This window comes from Ptychodera flava, chromosome 14 (assembly GCF_041260155.1).
Source record: "Ptychodera flava strain L36383 chromosome 14, AS_Pfla_20210202, whole genome shotgun sequence".
Classification (NCBI taxonomy): domain Eukaryota; kingdom Metazoa; phylum Hemichordata; class Enteropneusta; family Ptychoderidae; genus Ptychodera; species Ptychodera flava.
Window position 1 is genome coordinate 41,286,016 of NC_091941.1, and position 22,249 is coordinate 41,308,264.

Here is a 22,249-nt window from a genome sequence, read left to right on the forward strand (position 1 = left end):
TTTGTGGTTGTCTCAAGATTTATTTTGTATCTTTGTGGTCATTTTAATAACAAGTTTATGGTATTGAGGGTGAATGCAATGTTGATCAATCATGTAGGGTGTCATTTATGTTTTTATACGAGGTCATGCTATGTGGGGTTTTGTGGTACCAAGATACAAAAATTGTCTTATCTGTAAAACTGTGCAATGTCATTTCATTTTATGTCAAATTTGAAAGTAAATGTGGATGATATGTGTTGATCAGCAGAGAAAACAAAAAAAGGTACTGCTCATAGCTGTATGTCATAAATAGTTTTACCAGATTGCACTTACATGAATCTATGGTGAATTTGGTGACACAAAGCAGAATATGTCAGGAATTTCACATCAAAAGGGCCTCTTTTGTTGTAGAAGTATGTTATGAAAGTAAAAATTAAAATTGAATGGACTCAGATAAGAAGAATTAATTGATACTAATCAAATGAATTCAGGATTGTTTTAACCAATGTCTTTAAGGCGATAGTAGTTGTTGTTATATAATACTAAGCTTACTATGCTATGAATAAACAGAATTATCTTCCTTTCATTTTTGACTTAAAGTATTGTTATGTTTCGTTTTGCTTGCAGAAACATGAAAGAAAGACTGCTACAAGTAAATGGTAGTATCACTCTATCCCTGTCTTAGTGCTTTGAAAAGTGAAAATATTTAACAGATCCCATCTAGGAATATCCTCAGAGTGGCTTCAATAGAATTATTCAGTCGCCCAGGCCCCCCTCCATCTTTAATGCATTATGCCAAACTGCTCTGTATCCTGGCCATAAAATAAATTGGTTAATACAGGTGATAGAAATAGATAGAAATGACTTCATGTATAACTTCCAAATAAAAAAAATATTTATCTGGTAGAAGTTGGCAAAAGTATCAATGAATCAAATACAACAGAAATATTTTCCTTCCTCTCTCTTTTTCCACAATTTACTCTATGCTAACAAGGCATGTTGGTCCATGGCATGTCACACTATTAGGATTTGCTGATATTGGTATCAACATAGTTTTTATTAGCTCCCATAGCCATATGTATATATGGCAATGGAAGCTATTCTTATAGGCTAGGAAAATGTCTGTATGTATGTATGTCTGTATGTCTGTATGTCTGTGTGTCTGTATGTCTGTATGTCTGTATGTCTGTCCGTCAACATCAAAAACTCCAAAACCGCTGTACATTTCATCTTGATATTTGGTGTGTACATTGATGATGGGCTGTAGATGAGATTTTGTTCAAATGAAGTTGTCATTTTCAAAAATATGCAAATTAAGTGAAAAAATATAAAAACAGTCAAAATTGAAAAAACTCAATAACCACTGAGCAGATTACATGAAAAATTAGCATTTAAGTACTTTGGGCTGACATGAAATGATTGTACGCATCTTGCGTCAGTATCTTGGACTTGCTATTTTTCATGAATTTTTTTGTAATTTTCTCCCATTTTTGGTCAAAAAATCTCCTGCTCTGAAACCACCAGTCTGATTGATTTGAAACTTGGTATGGAAGTGCATAGGAGTGACCTTTCCCAAATTTGGGCAAATCGTGGTGAAATTTGCATATTTTTAGTTTACACGTCCATAGACTCCCATGTATAAGGCAGATCTCCATAGACTCCCATGTATAAGGCCACAAAAAATAAAAATTTAGTTTCTCATCGTATTCATATTGCAAAAAGGATGCAGTGACACAATTTTTAGTCCCCACGGATGAAGTCCAGTGAGCTTATAGATTGGGTCATGTCCGTCTGTTCGTCCATCCGTGAGTCCATCTGTTCACGCAGATATCTCGGATATTTTGACAAAATGTCATGTGACCTTGATGACCTTTGATCTCAAATATACATATTTGTCCATAACTCAGTAACCACAAGGGCTACCACCCTTCATATATGGTATGATGGGACAGCTTATGATGCCACATATTGTACCTCATTAATTATGCACATATCTAATTTTGAGCGAGCCAATAGAGCTAGAGGTCTGATTTTTGGTATATAGGGATAACTTAGCAAAAGAATTTTTTTGACAAAATGTCACGTGACCTTGGTGACCTTTGACTTTAAATATACATATTTGTCCATAACTCAGTAACCACAAGTGCTACAGCCTTCATGTATGGTATGATGGGACACCTTATGACGCCACATATTGTACCTCATTAATTATGCGCATATCTAATTTTGAGCGAGCCAATAGAGCTAGAGGTCTGAATTTTGGTATATAGGGATAACTTAGCAATACAATTTTTTTGACAAAATGTCACATGACCTCGGTGACCTTTGACATCAAATATTCATATTTGTCCATAACTCAGTACCCACAAGTGCTACAGCCTTCATGTATGGTATGATGGGACACCTTATGACGCCACATATTGTACCTCATTACTTATGCGCATATCTAATTTTGAGCGAGCCAATAGAGCTAGAGGTCTGATTTTTGGTATATAGGGATAACTTAGCAATACAACTTTTTTGACAAAATGTCACGTGACCTCGGTGACCTTTGACCTCAAATATACATATTTTTCCGTAACTCGGTAACCACAAGTGCTACACCCTTCATGTTTGGTATGATTGGACACCTTATGACGCCACATACTGTACCTCAATAATTATGCGCATATCTCATTCTGAACGAGCCAATGGAGCTGGATGTCTGATTTTTGGTATATAGGGATAACTATAGGAGAGAAATTTTTTGACTAAATGTCATGTGACCTCGGTGACCTTTTACCTAAAATATATGTTTATGTCAATAAATAAGTAACCACAAGTGCTATGTCCTTTGTATTTAGTAGGATGGGAGACCTTATGACAACACACGCTTTACCTCATTAATTATGTACACATCTAATTCTGGGCAAGCGAATAGAGCTAGAGATCTGATTTTTTGGCATATAGGGATTAATTAGCAATATAATTTTTTTTTTCAAAATGTCATGTGACCTCGATGACCTTTGACCTTGATTATACATATATATGCATCTCTCAGTAACCACAAGTTCTATACCCTCCAATTTTGATAGGATATTAGACCTTAAGATGTCACATCTTGTACCTCATTTATAATGCACATATGTATTTCTTGGCTGGCCAATACTGCTAGAGGTCTGATCTTTTTTCCCGATTTAGAACCATAACTTAGACATGCCTCATGTGTTTCAAATTGGGAACAACGACATAGACCTATGTGCCCATAGATCTCAACATATACACTCCAGTGATACTTCTTAATGACCACATTTTCCTGCCCCATCAAGACTAATACTCCTATTACAAGTGGGGACTATGTCATTGTAAATGACTTGTTGATTTAATGGTTGTATCACAGTATTCGATATATCTAATTCTGTATTTTTTCCATTTTATATTCTGAATAATTACATTACACATATTTCACTGTCTCCAGTACATTTCATTTAAGTATTTTCACTTCATGCACTTTATCCGTTTCACATATGTTCAAATATCTGACCAGAGAACAAACACTAAATAGTCCAGGATGGGAGCTACAGTGTCATTGACGCTATTTTTATAATGTCTATACCTTAATGCAGTTCACTGACTTTTGTTACAACTGGAAACCACTCAAAGTATGGATTAATAATAATCTAATTCATCTAGAATTGCTACACATTTGTGGGAAATACTTCCACGAAATTCTAGAATCACCTTCAAACTGAACATTCAACAAGTTCCTTGGAAGGTAATTAAAGATGACAAAAACATTTTGCTGGTCAATGATATCTTTTACCATTATATTAATTTTATTGAAGATTCATTACAATTTTTATCAGTGGCAATCCTGCAGATGTGCTTGCAGGAAGTTCAAATGATTCATTCTCACAAGCCAGAGATTTTTTCTATTCCACCAAGCAACAAAAATCTGGATATATTGCAAACAGCTATTGCTGTTACTGAAAAGACCCTCATAGTTTACAATAAAAGATGAGATACTTTGTCTCCCTGTACGACCTTGACATCTGACTGATGACAGGTTATTTGGAATTTGCGTGTCTTGGCGTCTCAAAACTCTCCAATGCAGGCCAGGTTCTGGGTCTTTGGTCCTGAAATAAAATCAGAACTGGCAACTATTCGCCTGTATGAAATTAAAACAGACATACCGATACATAGTATGCATGCAAGCAATAACCCACTGGATGATTTAAGCTTTACATGTGCAACGAAGGGGGATTTTATCGTCTACTTATATGGATAAATTGAGTGATTCACTTTTTAAAACACAAATTGGTTGTCACCTTACGGGGAAATGCAATATAATATTGTCTTAATTTGTCCATCTGTGAAGGGTTTAAATAAACTCTTGGGAACAATAAGCCATCAATATGTTGTGTCTCGCGATATTGTCTTCAATGCCAACAAATCCAATTGTCTTTCTATTTTACCAAAACATTGCCACATTATAATTCTACCCTTTTCATTTTTAAGAAAACACTCATATCTTGGTATTGTTTTAAATCATTAGGGTAATGACTTGGATGATATCAAATGACAAATGCACAGTTTTTAAACCCGCGCAAACTCTTTATAGCTGCAAATTTTATGCATTATCTTCATGATTTAATTTTCAAACCAAAGTTGGTTTGTGTATTAAATATGCTAACTGAAGGTCATATGTATAGAAGTATCACTGTCCACTTGCTGATTTGGACGACTCGGATCCCTATTCATTTTATCAGGTTAAATAATAAGCAGGTGCCGCAATCACAAAATGGCGCACCCACAGCCAAGTACAAAAAATGCAGTATTTCCTGCACCACAGTCTCTCCACAATTTGGTGGAGGGACCGTGCCTGAACATAAACATCGTAATCATAAAGGAAACAAGCATAATGCCATTTTAATACTTCACAACAGCCAACATTTTGTTGTTGTAATCTTTATATTCTCTGTCACATGATTAGTTTTTGAAAATGGCAGAAAATCTAAAATGATGTTAAAATGTTTTAATTTGCATGCCACTTTCAACACTTATGACAGTGTTAGACACTTTTTCAGTCTTTAATGGGTCTTATTCAAAGAAAAATGGAAAACTGAGGATATTTTTACTATTATTCATTTACAGCTATTAGGGCTTTAATATGTAAGTTTTACAATTTGTTCATTTTTTGTCAAAATTCATGATTTAAGGTATATTGTTCAACCATGTACTGTGCACATTTACTCTATTTTACTCTATATTACTCTATTTACTCAAAAATGTATTAACTTAAGGATGTTCGGGTGCCATATAATAACACTTTCAGAATCTTACTTGGTATCAAATGTCATCTAAGTATTTCTGAAACTTTTGTAAACAATCATGTTATGACATTTGGTAGCAAACGATGCATGGTTCATTCCAAGTTCTATGTTAGATTGAACAAAAGTGCCAATGCCTTGATTAAAGCAGCTCTATGGATCGATGCTGAAGGGAAAATTGTCTTTTGGAGCAAGACTGTTTCAGCCTGTTTTTATTAGCTCACATTTGGTATACCAATGTGAGGTTATCGTATAAGCTGAAGTTGGTGGCGTCTGTATGTATGTACGTATAGTTTGTCCGTCAACATCAAAAACTCGCAAACTGCAGCACTTTTCACCTTGATATTTGGTGTGTTGATGCATCCTGGGCTATAGATAGGATTTTGTTCAAATTAAGTTTGCATTTCCAAAATTATGCAAATGAGCTTTAAAAATGTGAAAATGGTTAAGAATTAATAACTCAAGAACCGCTGTTTTGATTGCTTTGAAAATTTGTGTGCAAGTACCTTAGGTGAACCTTAAACAGTTTTATGAATATCGTGAAGATATCGTTAATTTTGTATTTCTGCCGAATTTTTTGGTTATTTTTCTCAAGTAAAAATTCTTCTTCTCTGAAACCACCAGCCCAACTGCTCTCAAATTTGGGTTGGATGTTTGCAAGGGTGTTACCCTTCTGAAATTGAAATTATGACAAAATTGGAAAAATTACTGTTTTGGGGCAATTTTTGTCATTTTTGGTCAAAAAATCAAAATATTTTCTTTTTAAATCCCCTGGACAGACAGCTTTTGTATTTGGGGTACAGATGTCCAATAGTTAGATATGTGGAAATTGTCCTGAAATATACAAATTTGTATTTTTAAGACAGTTATGTCATTTTTGGTCAAGAAAACTTGTTCTCAAAATTACTAGTCTGATAGCTTTGTAATTTGGTACAAAAGTCCCGAGGGATGTTATTAGATAAATTTTCTGTTCAAAGTGTTGGGAAACCCCAAAATTTTTATATATTAGGTAATTTTCTCAGTTTGTGACATTAAATGACCTACACCAACCCAGGATATGTTGTGAGACAGTTTTGAAGGCTGTGAACATAATTTTGTCATATTTTGTATCAATTTGTAGTAAAATTTAATCCAGAAAACAAAGCTGCAGTAAATTTTTTCATCGCAGATCAATATTTGCAACTGAACTATGTAAGACACACAAGAACTGATGAGAAATCTGGATCCAGGATAATTCCAGATGTCATAATCATCCCCCACAGTGGAAGGCATTTCACTATCTGTAACTAACTTAAGTGCTGTTTACATTAAAATGATAACACTCACAGCATTAATTCAAAAATCGTCAAGGTTGTAAATACATTACTCCGACGTAAATTAGAAAACAAGTGGCGGCACAACAAGCTTGAAATCAACAGGCAAATTTTCCGCAGCCAGTGTAATAAAGTCAACTCATTAATTCGTCATGCAAAGACCAGGTATTACACTAAACTCATTGAGGAGAAAAGTCATGACCACAAAGCTCTTAACAGGATCGTTTCCAACTTAACTACAGTCATACCTCCTGGTTCAAGCCACTCACCTGTAAATGCAGCAAATATTTCATCGAGAAAATCGTCAACATACGTTTGAATCTGGATGCAGCACCCAGCGCCTATCAACCTTCTGTAAATTCTTCAACTCCATCATCATCACTTTCGTCCTTCTCACCAGCAAGTCAGGAGGAAATCAAGAATATGATAATGTCATCTCCATCGAAATCTTGCAGCCTTGACCCAATCCCCACAAACCTACTCAAAGGAGTCATCGACACACTTGTGCCAGCCATCAACACCATCGTCAACCTTTCACTGAACACTGGGATTGTTCCGAGCTCATTTAAATCAGCAGTTGTTACTCCATTACTGAAAAAACCTTCACTTGATCCAGACATCCTGAAAAATTACAGACCCATCTCTAACCTTCCATTTATCTCAAAAGTTACAGAAAAAGTAGTTGCCAAGAGACTCAATGCCTATCTCAACAGTAATTCACTAATTCTTGAACCGCTCCAATCTGCCTACAGAAAATTCCACAGTACTGAAACTGCACTTCTAAAGATCCACAATGACATTACTCTCTCCCTCGATGCTGGGCAATATGTTATCCTTGTAATGCTTGATTTATCTGCAGCGTTTGACACCATCGACCACAACGTTCTGCTATTACGCCTCGCTCATCTGGGTATTCAAGGTGGCTTTCATCATATCTCACCAATCGATACCAGTCCGTCATAATCAATGGTCATTCGTCACAATCAACTCCACTTCAATTCGGTGTTCCACAGGGATCAGTTCTTGGCCCGCTTTTATTCACTCTCTATACTACACCCCTTGGACAGATAATCCGAAACCACAATCTTAAATTTCACCAATATGCAGATGATAACCAACTGTACTTGGCCTTCACAAAAATCAATATTCCAACAGCAATTTCTCAAATCGAAGACTGTCTGGTTGACATTAAAGATTGGATGACATCAAACAAATTACAACTCAACGATGGCAAAATAGAAATCCTCCTTATTCGTTCACGATATGATCACTCACCAATCACCATTGACAGCATTCAAGTTGGATCAAGTTCCATTCAACTGGCAGACGCAGCACGCAATATTGGATTCCTGTTTGACAGTAACCACGATTTCAAGAAACACATAATTCAGACCTGTCAGAGCATCTATCTACTTATCCGCCGTATTGGATTCATCAGGAAATATCTCTCTCAAAAGACTTGTCTGACTCTCATGTATTCAACTCTTTCTGCCAAGCTAGACTACAGCAACTCACTACTCTACGGTTTACCGGACTCATACATCAGATTACTACAAAGAGCACAAAACTCGGCTGCCCGTCTCATCACAAAAACAAGGAAAAGGGATCACATTACACCAATCCTGAAGGAACTTCACTGGCTCCCCGTGTCTTACAGAATTCAGTTCAAAATCCTACTTCTCACATATAAATCACTCGTAAATCGCTCCTTCATACCTGGCTGAACTCATTGAAGTCAACACCCCTAGCAGATCTCTCCGATCAAGTCTACAAACCACACTTAAAGTTCCGCGAACTCGGTTAAAATCATACGGTGACAGATCCTTCTCCTATTCCTCATCAATTCTATGGAACAAACTGCCAGCTCCTCTTCAATCAGCCCCGGACATTCGCACCTTCAGATCTCTGCTTAAGACTCATTTCTTCAAGAGAGCTTACCTGTGACCTAGTGTAAAGCGCCAGTGAACATTGCTGATGGATACTAGGCGCTATATAAATTATTTATCCTATCCTATCCTATTTCCTGCCATCTGGCCTTATGTAAACATGGTCAACCAAGGGGTGGAACATTTGATATTCAGGAGGGGGTAGGGTCTAGAAGATTGATGAGGTAGCATTACTTTTTACCAGATCCCTAGTACATTTTTTCCCACTCTTCCAACCTTTTCTTTTTGTCAAGCCTTCTCTGGCTAATTTTTTTGTTGACATTTGCTTATGTATGTAGGATCTGCTTGTCCCATTGCTATAGAAGTTGATATGCATGTTCCTAAAGATGACCTCCAGTATCTAAGTTGCAGGCCTTATTTGCTTTTGTCATTCTTGTTTTTCTGGTTTAAATATTTCTTGAATGGACCAATTCAAACCAAATGTGAGCACACTGTCCTTAACGGTATTTTTTAAAATTTTTACAAGTTTTTTAGTGTTTTCAGTTTTTGTTTTGTGATGAAGATACATGTATTTGTTGTTTAGTCCCATATTTTTTATTTGAGTAAGTTCTTGAAATAAACATTATTATCATATCATTATAATAAAGGAGCGTTCATTTAAATTCGGAGGGCAGGGAAATTTAAGTTACCCACAAGATGTAAAAATTGACTACCCTCAATTCATCTATTTTAAGGTGTGAACCTCCCCTTCAATAGAAACGATATATATTAGAATAGGGCTGTTAGCATATGTCTATTCTTCCCCCCCCCCCATCCCCACCCCCTCCCAATGAGGGGCCGTGGATAATTAAAACGTGATAGGTAAGCACAACGAAGTGCGCGTTTGGCACTAAATGAAAGTTTGGGAGTGTGAAAATCCAACCAATCCTCATTCTGTATCAGCATACCTACAATTGGTAATTATGTTGCTACGAAATCTACCAACCCCCAACCGCAACCCCACACCCGCATACCAACTCAGAAATCGATCTTTGTTCAGCGCCAACTAGACAATGACGCAACAAAATGAATGAAATGAATTGAAACTGTGTATCCAAAATTATTTTTACGATATTTTCCTTGCATGCTTAACCACGTGTATGTCAAAGGAATGCTGGTGTAGCACTGGTGCTGTACTGGCCTGGCACACACCAAACAATATAGTGCGGTATTTTGCGATACATTAAAACGTGTAGAGTGATTTTTGCACACAGTAATTGAAATACAGCCAAACCCCTTCCCCCTCTAAACACAAAAATTGTTTACCATGGCCGTGTTTTAATTATTTACGGCCCCTTAGTATACAAAAATAAATGTCTAATTAAAAATTTAGATTTAATTTTACCTGATTGCTCATACAAGAATAAAAACACCATCAAATAAGCTACTGTCAATGTTACGATAAATATCAGAAAACAAAAGTGTGTCAGAATTTCTAGCCATGGTGTCAAATGTCGCATGTGGGCAGCTGCTATACCGGTATTAATAACAAACCTGCAACCTTGAACAGCCCTACTATAATAGTTGTATCCAACTCAACAGATAGCAGTATGCCTGCCTGCACCTCTGATGGGTCAAGGGGCAATATCAATACTCTCTGTATCTGCAGCTAAATTACTTGTACCTTTGTAAATAGCCTGGTATGCTTTCAAATTATTTGGACAACTTAATACCAAAAATGCAGTTGACATGCTGCGGTGCCACTCCCATGATTCCTGGGTATATCTATGCTCTTTCAAATCTCACGACAGGGTACCCAAGACTTTCCAACAAACAGTATACCATTCATCTCCATTTGAAAAGACTGCTTAGCTTTGAATGAGGTCATGCCTGGAAACTTTATGAACCACATTTGATTGCTTATATTGGACGGTTTCAGGGAAGCAGAGTTTTGAAAACTCATCCAACCAGAAATGAAAATATATTATCAAAAATCATATGAGCAAATTTTCACACAACCTGATGAGGGCATCCCTAAGAAGCTACATATTGAATTTCAAAGCTATATGACCAGTAATATAAAGATAACGTTTTGACCAAATATGAGAAAATGAGTGAAAATAACTCACACATGTAAGTTTCATCACTATTTGAAGAAATCTGAATGAGGCCACCCTTGGGAACTGACAAACTAAATGTTTATTGAATGCTCAATTTAAATGAGGACTTTTGAAGGAAATTGCCCTTTACATTACACAAATATGTATTTCATCACAATTGAACAAATCTGACTTAATTCATATAAAGGGACTTGTATACCAAATATGACAGGACTTGCAGCTTTGAAGAAGTTTGAAAGCATAAAGCTGATAGGCGACAATGGACAACCGCCTTCCGGTATTTGATAAGCTCTGGATCATGACAGTAGAGTTAAAAAGTTTACATACAATAATAGACATTGATAAAATCTTATTTTTAATGAGTTCTTTGTCATTTACAGTGGAATCAAATTGATAGAAAATCAGTTGTGTAAGAGACTCCATAAAATTCATTAAACATTTGTTGAATGTTTTGATCACTGTGTGCAAAAATATAGCTTTCAGGTGACAGAGGTATTACAATATTGTTTATGCAATTATTGTTACAAATCTTTTTAAAATCAGTGGTGTGATTACATCAAAATTTACAGCAATTAACATGAATTTCTAAAAAGTTATACATCTTGATAATAAAACAGAGAAAGGTACTATCTTAAAATATTGAGAACATTAATAGACTGTACATACATCATTTCAATCAATGTTCTACAACACACTTTGGGTTACTTTGTTATATCAGAAATGAGGCAAGGTAGTGGATACATACTCTATACATTCTCTACCGGACAGATAAAACCATGTCTTGGAAAAAATTACATCAATATGAAAGTAACAAAAACAAAAATAAATTGTAAAGATACTCAAATTGGCTTGTTAAAAGATGATCAATAATGGCTGAAAGGTAGTGATAATGTACTGGATGATTAAGGCATAAGATACTTATAAGTACTTCAGTAGAATTGTCAACACTTGCAGATTGATAACAAAAGGGAACTTGTCAAGGACTAATGTGTTTAATAGTTGAAATCATGCAAAAATACAATCAAAATATGACATGAACATTCACTGCAAATGTATGAAAGGCTTTGTGGTTGGTAATTTCTTTAATGAAATTACTTTAATAGTCTAACCTAAACCATGACATTTGAAAGTCTTCTCTCCCTATACAAACCAATAGAATAAGATGTCATTATTGATGAAGTACATTTTGAAATTCTGTGAAATTGTTTGAGCATTTATTAAACATTTTACATTTCACATTAAAATAATAAAATACCAATAAACATGGACAGCGTCTAATAAAAGAACTGTTTGGATTATATGATTGTGACTAGTAGTCAGAATTATCTATTGTGCTATCATTCAATATAAATAATTTGGCTGACAGGCAGTCACACTGGCTTGTCTTAAGAAAATTAACTCCTAACTCCATAATGGAATGGAGAGCTTTCTAAGGGTGCTCATCTGATTTGCCATTCTCAATAGATATGACTAAATTATAATACATAAATTATAATATATACGATCAACAATATGTATTTATAAATATTTACAAAACTATCGATTGAGTTGGATTGGATATATTGCTTACTTACTTTCATATTGACTGCAGGCATAAAGGGTATAGGGCATGAAATAAATTCTTAATAGAATGTTCAAGGAATTTAAAGACTACCTAAAATTTGTCTTTTGTCACAAGATACACAGGGTAATGACATGTCTGGCTTATGATGACATTCATAGAATTTTAAATATTTGTTAATATACAGCTGTGAAAATGACAAAGCAAATGTGAATTGATTCATAAAATCATTATTTTTCATAAAACATGGTACAAATGATTTAACAATTAAAAGACGCAACTCCTAAGTGTGACATTGAATCTGATTTACTGAAACGCTATGTTCATGATTACGGCTAGTCTCATCAAATTTAAAATGCTTCGTCTGATACACCAATAGAACTTACACTGACAGTAACAGACTTAAAGTCTTCACTATCTTTTGTCTCAGCTGTTGTTGGGCTAGATCCTATTGCTTGGTATGCTGATGCATCTCTGATAGTAACCGTCTTTAATGCACGTCTTGGCGACTTGCTTGATGACGATGGTTTTGGAACAGTTTCAAGGACACTGGGTACATAGCCAATATCACCAGAATCATCAGAATTAAATGATTCATCTGACTGGGAGTTAGATCTTGTCTGCTTACTGGAACTGTTGGATGAAAAGCTGTTTTCTTCTTCATCTTTGGAATGATCAGAATGTTTACTACTAGGTTTCAAGGATATTTGTGAGTGACCTGATGAGCTATAAGACAAGTTAGTTCCAGAGCCGCCTTCCACTGCTGAATTTTCACTTGAGTATGATTTGCCCTCAGAAGCTTGCATTTCTTCAAAATCTTCTGAATAGTTTTCAAAATCATTTTCTGAGGAATCTGCGATGCTCTTATCTGTGTCTTCCTGCAACTCCTCTTCATCATCGTCAGAAAGTGGATTGATGAGTGGCATGTGAACTTGGATATTTCGTCCACTGCCATTGCTCTTGTCATCTTCACTGTCCTTGACAGCTATACACAAAGAGAAAATGATGTTCATTAAAAGTTAACAATATTACTAATTAAAAACTATCTACTGTTGATTGACCAATCAGAGTGCTCAATTCAGGGTGTTTTATCTACTCGTAAAGCCTTGTTCACCAAATTCCAGAAACGAATGACAGCGCTGTAGTAAAGTACTGTCCAATCAAAAGTGAACATGTCATATTCTGTAGACATCTGGTACGTTTTAATATTCAAATTTGGTAACACAGCGGAAACCAGCTGCAACACAAAATCTGCTGTGCCCTAGGGCATTTATATAATGTGCCCTAGGACATTTATAGGATGTTCCATTACATTGGAAGGCTATTTCACAAATAAAAGTTTTAATTCATATCCTAAACATGTTACATTGACAAAGGGGACGGTTGACGTAAACACATTGAAAACGAAAATATATCAGTTAGGGGCGATAGTTTTTAAGTCGGATAAAACCCTCGTACTCGGGCTCTTCTGGTATATAAAGTCCAACCCTACGATAAAAGTCTCGGCCTGCGGCCTCGACATTTTATCGTTGGGTTGGACTTTATATACCAGAAGAGCCCTCGTACTCGGGCTTTATCCTATACTAGTAACATGTCTTCATGAATGACAACCTCACTGATGTAATTAATTATCAGCAACAGTAGTTGTTTATAAAGTATGTGTGATAAGTATTTGATAGGTAAGAAGAGTTTAAGCAATGGGGTGATCTGTAAGTGTTGGTATTTTGTCACATGGGCTATGTGGAACATCTTTGTGTTGGTATTTTGTCACTTGGGCTATTTGGAACATCTTTGTGTTGGTGGAGTTCAAGCAGTCATGTGACCAATTTTATCATATATGCACTTTTCAGGTGTTGCTTATTTCATCTCTGTTGCTTTGATGTGAACCACTGTAATTCAGCACATCACCACAGAATAAACTACAAATTATCAAAGTTATATGACGTTATCTAGAAACATACAATTGTAGCTGGTATCACAGTGTGAACAAAGTCCCAGAATTTAGAAAATTTTGGTAACCAGTCCGGGTCATTTCCAATATTGGCGACGCTATACCATAATAATTTTTTTCCTATATCATTAGCCAATCAGCAGCCAGAGTGCCGTCAGCCTGAACAGCTCCAGAGTGTATTTCCTGGCAACCTGGTAAGCCATAGTGTGTTGAACTCTATTTTGCTATAAACTCCTCCGCTGCACCATTCAGATAACTTTTTTGTGTATTATCGTAGATCCGTGTCAAAAATATTGTCAGTTGTGAAACACTTGGTATTGCATATTTCATTTGAATATAGATGTTGTTTGTGAAATAAACAATTAATTCGTGCCATTTTCTGTCATAATCTCGAACAGTTGTGTGGCCACTCTGCCAAGACACATTTTCAAAATCAGGAACCGTTTTTAGTCTGGCTCAGACAACCAAACCCCATATATTGCCTTGATGCCTGGACTCTGGCCTGAAGTCCTGCAAAATATAAATCGCATACCTAAACAAATTGTTCAGAAAAACCCTATTTTGTATCAGAGATGGCAGCTATCAAATACTCTACACAAGAAAGATGAAGGAAATCAGGAAAGGGATGTAATTGAAATGAACTGTAATTATCTAGGTTCTGCTTTGCTTGATGGTCTTTATTGTTTGTTAAAGTGTTCTTAGAGAACATAAGATCATGTTTATCATGAAAGAAGTGCAAAGGTTTGGATTTTATTGCCTACAGGAGGGCCAAAAGTAGCTGATGGTGATTCATACCATGCTGGCGAATCTACAGTGACTGTAATCTTATCAATGACGTGATTCGATCTGTGATTGGCTAATCATGGAACTATTATTATGGTATAACATCGCAAATTTTGGAAATGATCCGGACTGGTTACAGGAGACAAAAAGAAAAAAGTGGTTTCTGGGCATATTTTAATTTGTGCAAATTTGTGATTTTTCATTAGGCCATTTAAAGAAAATTCTTTGTTTGCCATCCTTGGATTTTGGAAAAACCTACCAGCTGGCAAGGGAAAAAAACAAACACAGACAAAAAACACAAGTGTATTAACATAAGCTCAATTTTTATCTGGTTTCCATGGCGTTTGCTGACAATATGACAATGATACACAGCTAACTAATTACAGGTTAGGCCAAAAAAAAAATTGTGCTGTTCCGATTACATGGTTTTCAAAAATAGGGTAGGTAGGTAGGTAGGGAAATTTTTTTTTCATTTTTTTATTTCTCAATGTGCATTTTGTACGCATTCAAACAAACTACCAGTGAACAATTTCCTCATGAAACGCACTCAAAGTGAATACCAATTTATTAAAATAAAATATTCATCAGTAGAATTGAAGTGTGTGGTTTATTAGACTGCAACGGAAATTGATATGGCTGAATTACAATTCTTTGACAGGAAAGTGAACTGTTTATCCACAGGTAAGTCTGACTTGTAAGAACTGACACAACACAATATTTACTGTCATCAATGCAGTGTTTCATCTAGGATACTATACCAGGGGGGATTGGTCCCCCTCTACTGGAATTTTTGAGGGGGATTTTAAAATTGGGGGGGGATTTAACTGACACATTTAATGACATCTTATATGTAAGTTTTAATGTTGCAGTGATGTCACTTGTGATATACATACAACAAGCCATAAATCACTTGCTTACACAATCCAAGCTACTGGCTCCAAGCACCATCCTCAATAAGATTTTTTCAAAAGTCAACAAATTTCGATATCACTGTTGTGAATGTATAGGGCTTCCAAGAGTGGCTGACAGCTCATTAATATTTATAAGCTTTAATATCCCTAAAAATTGTAGCATATTCCCTCATGCTTAAATATTCTGTATGTTTCTTTGCACATATTCTGTAAGTTTGCTTTCATAGGGCTTAATGTACATTCAAACATAAAAATTAACAACAGCCAGCCATTCCCACTGTACCTTCAAGGGATTTTTTCATTTTTCACTGAACTGTCTGCACTACACAAACCAAGAAAAAACATAGGGCCAAAGTCCCTGAAGCTACTATAGACATGGATACATGACTGTATGAAATTATCTCACTAAGGTCATCCTAGGGACTTGTAAACCAAATATTAAAGCTGTCTGACCAGCAGTTTTGAAAAAACAAGCGACTCAACAGTTGACAGAGCTCTGCTGCGTTATGTAGAGAATAACCTTTTGTGACACATGTATTGATGAAGAAGGTGGATATCTTTGATAGCTCATTTCAGGATGGCCTCACCAAAAATGGAAAAAAAAATTCCGTAAAAATACAGATTTGCATATTTCATCACAATTTTAACAAATCTACGTTGGGTTATCCCTAGAAACCTGTATACCAAATAACAAAGCTGTCTGACCAGCGGTTATGAAGAAGGAGATTTTTTACCAAAAACGCCTTTTTTGGTGGTAATTTGCATACTTTCAACAATATAAAAAAATTAAAAATAGTGTCAATGACACTGTGCTCCCATTTTACAGAAATACTAAGTACTAGTACACACATGACATTGCATTCTTACAGGTTGATTACTAAGAAAATTCCATTGTAAGTCCAAATTAATCTTATACCCCAGCAATATGAAATGCTCCATCTCATGATGACTTTTACATATCTGACAGAAAACAACCCTAGGATCAAGACTACCATGTTTTAAAGCAATCCAACAAATACTTTGGGAGAAAATGATTTTTTGACAAAAAATGGGAAAAATTGCCCCAAAAATACAACTTTCAACATTTCACCACAATTTGAAGAAATGTAACTAAAGTCACTATAAAGAGCCTGCATACCAAGTTTCAACCAAATCTGGCCAGTGGTTAAAGAGTTTTAGCAATTTGCAGGATTTTTCCTTTATTTCCCCCACATTTGCATATTTTTGACTTTGGCATATTCATTTGAACAAATTCACATCTTCACCCCTGGGTGCACCTGTCCACCAAATACTGAGATGGTAGGTGCTGCGGTTTAGGAGTTTTTAATGTGGATGGACATACATCCGCACATACTAACATACATACATACATACATACATACATACATGCATGCTTGCATGCATGCATGCATGCATACAGACAGACAGACAGACAGACAGACAGACAGACAGAAATGCATACATACATACATACATTTATTTTTACAGCCTTTAACCTCCAACAGCCGCCCAACCTATCAATATCAGCTTGTTCAACTTGATACCCGGTACGACTGCTTATAACAATATGAACAAGAGTTAATTACATTCTAATTAAAGTAAACACGCCTTGCTTATCAAGATTATTTTTAAAAAACCCCAGCATATCTGTCAGGTTACAAAGAATCTTCAGCTTGCTATCTTTATCAGTATTTTCATCCTATTAAACAAGCACATTTTAACTCTCAAATTAACATTGCAAGTAAGTTCTGTTGAATAAGTTGAGACTGTACGTACTCAGAGAAAGCACACTGAAAAGACAAATGTTTGCAACTTAAGAAGTTCAAGGTCATCAAAAGCATTATAGGGAATCATGTACCTCTTTCATTGCACTGTTTACACAGATTGCATAATTGCTATAAATAGAACATCAGGAATCTTACAGCCCAGCTTTACCATAAAAACCCTATCACTTTGACCACTCTTTTAATTGACCACTCTATTTTTTTCCTCATAATGTAATTTTATTTAATCCTTATCAAGTTGACCACAACTGGAAATCAGAACTTTCTCTATCTCTCTTTATCTGGCCAACCTATCATGATAAACTATTATGAGCAATTTCTTTTAGATAACATACAGAGAACAATACATGACGGTACAGAATATGTCAAAGTTGGGATTCAGGAAAGTTGCCTTTACATGTTTTAATCATCCAAAATGGTAAACATTTCACTATGAACTGTCAAAAATGTTGAACTTTCTAATAATTCTACACCAAAATTATTTAGGCTTTGTTGATTTCCTAATTAATTGAATTATTTAAAATCATATTAACTATTTTTTTCTGGGTGAATTGATAGGGTTTATACAGTACAAGAGTTACATACAATGTAAGTCAAATTCAGTTAAATATCAATTACCGTCTAACATTGCATCATTCCTATAAATAACATCTCAGCCTGGAACAGCACAATCATAATCTGCTCATTCACATTGGCAGTACTTGACTTTAAATGAATGACCTACTACATTTCACCTGTGTACCAAATTTGAAAGCATGGCAAAAAGTACCACAAATTTGCAAATTTTGCCTTTAGTTCACAGAGTCATCTTCAGGTCACTCCTAAGAACCTGCACACCCAATTAGAAAGTAATGGCATACACAGTTTCAAAGAAGATTTTTTTGACCAAAAATGGCAAAACTTGCCCAAAAATACAAATATGCAAATTTTCCCATAATTTCGATGAGTCTTATTTTTGGTCATCACAAGAAACCTGCAAACCACATTTTAAAGCGAACAGACCATTGGTTTCAGAGGAAACAATTTTCTACTGAAATGGCAAAAAAAATAGAGAAAAAAATTCATTAAAAATAGAAAGTAGCCAATATTGACACCAAATCTATATGTTTGAATGAATGAATGGGGCCTAAGGTACCTAAAAACCAAATATGACAATGATCAGACGAGTACTTCCTGAGTTATTGATTTTTGACCATTTTCGCCCTTTTTTCTACCTCATTTGCATATCGAGACTAACAAGTTCATTTTAACAACGGCACATCTAGACCATATATGGCATCACTACACCAAAAATCAGCTTTATACGTGCAGCAGTTTTGGAGTTTTTGCGTTGGACGGACAGACATCCATACATACATACATACATACATACATACATACAGACAGACATCTCACATACAGACTTTTTTCAACCATATAACCTCCCAATTGCCATATATGTATGGCAAATGGGAGCTAATAAAAATAGTTTCTCAAAATCATATATTTTATCCACACAACAAATATCAAATCAGTAAGTACTGCGGTTGTCAAGATATTTGAGTGGACGGACGCCTAACAAAGGGACATACATACATACATACATACATACATATATACATACATACATACAGACTGACGGTGCACGCCGGATGGATACCCATCGCAACAGCTTTTATAGACTAAATTACCGTACTCGTCCGAGTATAAGCCCCCGGTTCGGCAACACTAAACAGCTGCATAACTAGGGGAGGGGCTTATACTCGAGCAACCCCATGTTGTCTGGCATGGACGCTTAATTTATGCTAATTTTATGCACGATTTTTTTCAACACCACTCGATCTTTCTATCGCTTTCAAAATAGACTTACACATCCAAAGAAACTGATTGTACAATCTCTGAATACAGAAGTGACATTTCGGTGAAATTCAGCGTCAAAAAAAACCCCCAAACTTGAAACAAAGACGTCATGTATGCTGCTGATCAACAGTAATGTGAACAGGCATGCATTGCCTACACGGAAAGGCAACTCAATATTCCAGTATCAAACTGTCTACATCTTGTGAAAACAACAACATAGAAGTGAAAATTGTAATAGTCACCAGGAAAAGTCTTCACAAATGAAAGGATAAATTGCTTAAAACAAAAGAAACTGCATGTTTCAAGCATGAAAACATCGTGGCTGTGAATGAAAATGAACAATGGCCGACGTGAGTGAGACTATTCTATTTAGGCGACGGGGGTGAGCAGGGTGAAAGAATCAAGATAGCACTGGGAAAACGTGTCATTTTTCTTACGATGCTGTCAAGGGAACTCCAGTTTCCCATTGTTTTAACATCTTTTAATAGTTTTTTTATTATCTAAAAGTAATTTTACCAAGTTAAATAACTAAATATACTCTCCTAACCTTTCTGTATTGGAGTTACACTAGGGTAGGGGCTTATACACGGATGTAATGCATTTTCTAAAATCCTCTGAAATCAGTAGGGGGGCTTATACACGAGCAGGGGCTTATACTCGGACGAGTACGGTAGTCTATAGTAGCTAATAAACGAGAGTTAATTACATTCCAATTAAAGTACACAAGACTTGCTTAAATCAAGATTTACGTCATAAAAAACAGCATACATGTATCTGTCAGGTTATAAAGAATCTTAAGCTGGTTACCTTATTCAGTATTTCCATCCTATTAACAAAGCACATTTTAACTTTCAAATTAACATTGTAAGTAAGTTCTGTTGAATAAAAGTTGAGACTGTACGTACTCAGAGAAAGCACACTGAAGAGACAAATGTTTGAAACTTAAGAAGTTCAAGGTCATCAAAAGCATTGTAAGGAATCATGTAACACTTTCTTGCACTGTTTACACAGATTGCATAATTGCTATAAATAGCACATGAGGAATCTTACAGTCCAGCTTTACCATAAAAACCCTATCACTTTGACCACTCTTTTAATTGACCACTCTATTTTTTTCCTCAAAGAGTAATTTTATTTTATCCTTACCAAGTCAACCATAAATTGAAATTAGAACTTTCTCTATCTCTATTTATTTGACCACCCTATCATGACAAACTATTATGAGCAATTTCTTTTGGATAACATACAGGGCACAATAAATGATGGTTCAGAATATGTCAAAGTTGGGATTCAGGAAAGTTGCCTTTACATGTTTTAATCCTCCAAGATGGTAGGCATTTCACTATGAACTGTCAAAAAAAGTTGAACTTTCTGATAATTCTACACTAAAATTATTTTGGCTTTGATAATTTCCCAATTAATTCAATTATTTAAAATCATATCAATTATTTTTTTCTGGGTGAATTGATAGGGTTTATACAGTACAAGAATTACATACTGTAAGTCAAATTTTGACCAAAAATGACAAAAAAATTCCTTAAAAATACACCTTTGCATATTTCATCACAATTTGAACAAATCTAAGTTGGGTTATCCCTAGGGACCTGTATACCAAATAACAAAGCTGTCTGACCAGTGGTTATGAAGAAGAAAATTCTTTACCAAAAACGCCTTTTTTAGCATTAATTTGCCTATTTTCAACAATATCAAAAAATTAAAAAAAATAGTTTCTCAAAATCCTATTTTTCATTTACACAACAAATATCAAATCAGTAAGTACTGCGGTTCTCAAGATATTTGAGTGGACGGACGCCTCACAAACGGACATATATACATACATACATACATACATACATACATACAGACTGACGACGGACGCCGGACGGATACCCATCCCAATAGCTTCTATAGACTATAGTCTATAGTAGCTAAAAAATAGTGACAATAATCACTGTTCGCTCCCATAGAGTTATCAAAACAAACCAACAATTGTATGAAATATGGACATACACATACAGACAGACTGACATTCACAGACTGGCACAGAGTGATGACATTGACCCCAAATGTGCCTTGGCCCATGAAGAGTGATAAAGATATAACAAAAAGCTGAATGTAATGATAAAATAGTTAAGTATAGGCCTACAGACACTGAGGGTGAATATGTTACAGCAATTTGATTAGTTTCTTTTCGTTTTCTACTTCTGTGATAATTTTTAAGACAATCAAACTGCAAGGCAGTTTTAATATGTATTGACAAACATGTTATCTTTTACAAGCACACAGCAAACAGTTCATGATTTTTCATTTACAATATTTGACATAGACTGAAATACATAACATGCAACCGATATTTACATTTTGCCCATGCACCAGATACATGGAGAGATTTCAACATACAATCATCAACTCAGAAACCCTACAGGGAAAAGTAAACATTGTTTTCTTCCAGAACAGCTGGTACATCCACATCTGGAGCAACTTAACAAACTTAACCAATTTAATATACAAGGATGATGACACAAGAGATAAAGTTAAGAAATTTAACTGTGGTGAACTTGACTTTTCCTTTCAAATCCTTACCTAACTTGATTGACATCTTAAACTAAAATACACTGCATGGTTAATTGCACACAAAAATACATCAGGGGTGTACCATTTGATAAAAGGGGTTGTCTAGAAGATTGATGAGGAACATTATCTTTTTTATCCGATACATTGTACATTCTTTTTTTCCCACTATCCCACCTTTTCTTTTGACAAACCTTCTGTGGCTGATTTTTTTATTGACATTTGTTTGGATTTTTTTCAAAATCTGCCAGGACTCCGCCCCC

General features: G+C 35.4%; 1 protein-coding gene across 1 annotated transcript in view; it reads right to left on the reverse strand.

The window, feature by feature from the left end:
* Positions 1-10,642: 10,642 nt before the first annotated feature.
* The window catches only part of LOC139150531 (microtubule-associated protein 10-like), a 36,991-nt gene continuing 25,384 nt past the window's right edge, over positions 10,643-22,249 (reverse strand). Inside the window, exon 3 of the mRNA XM_070722957.1 lies at positions 10,643-13,132. Coding sequence (XP_070579058.1) covers positions 12,498-13,132 — 635 coding nt within the window. The 3' untranslated portion in view covers positions 10,643-12,497. The remainder of the gene's footprint in view (positions 13,133-22,249) is intronic.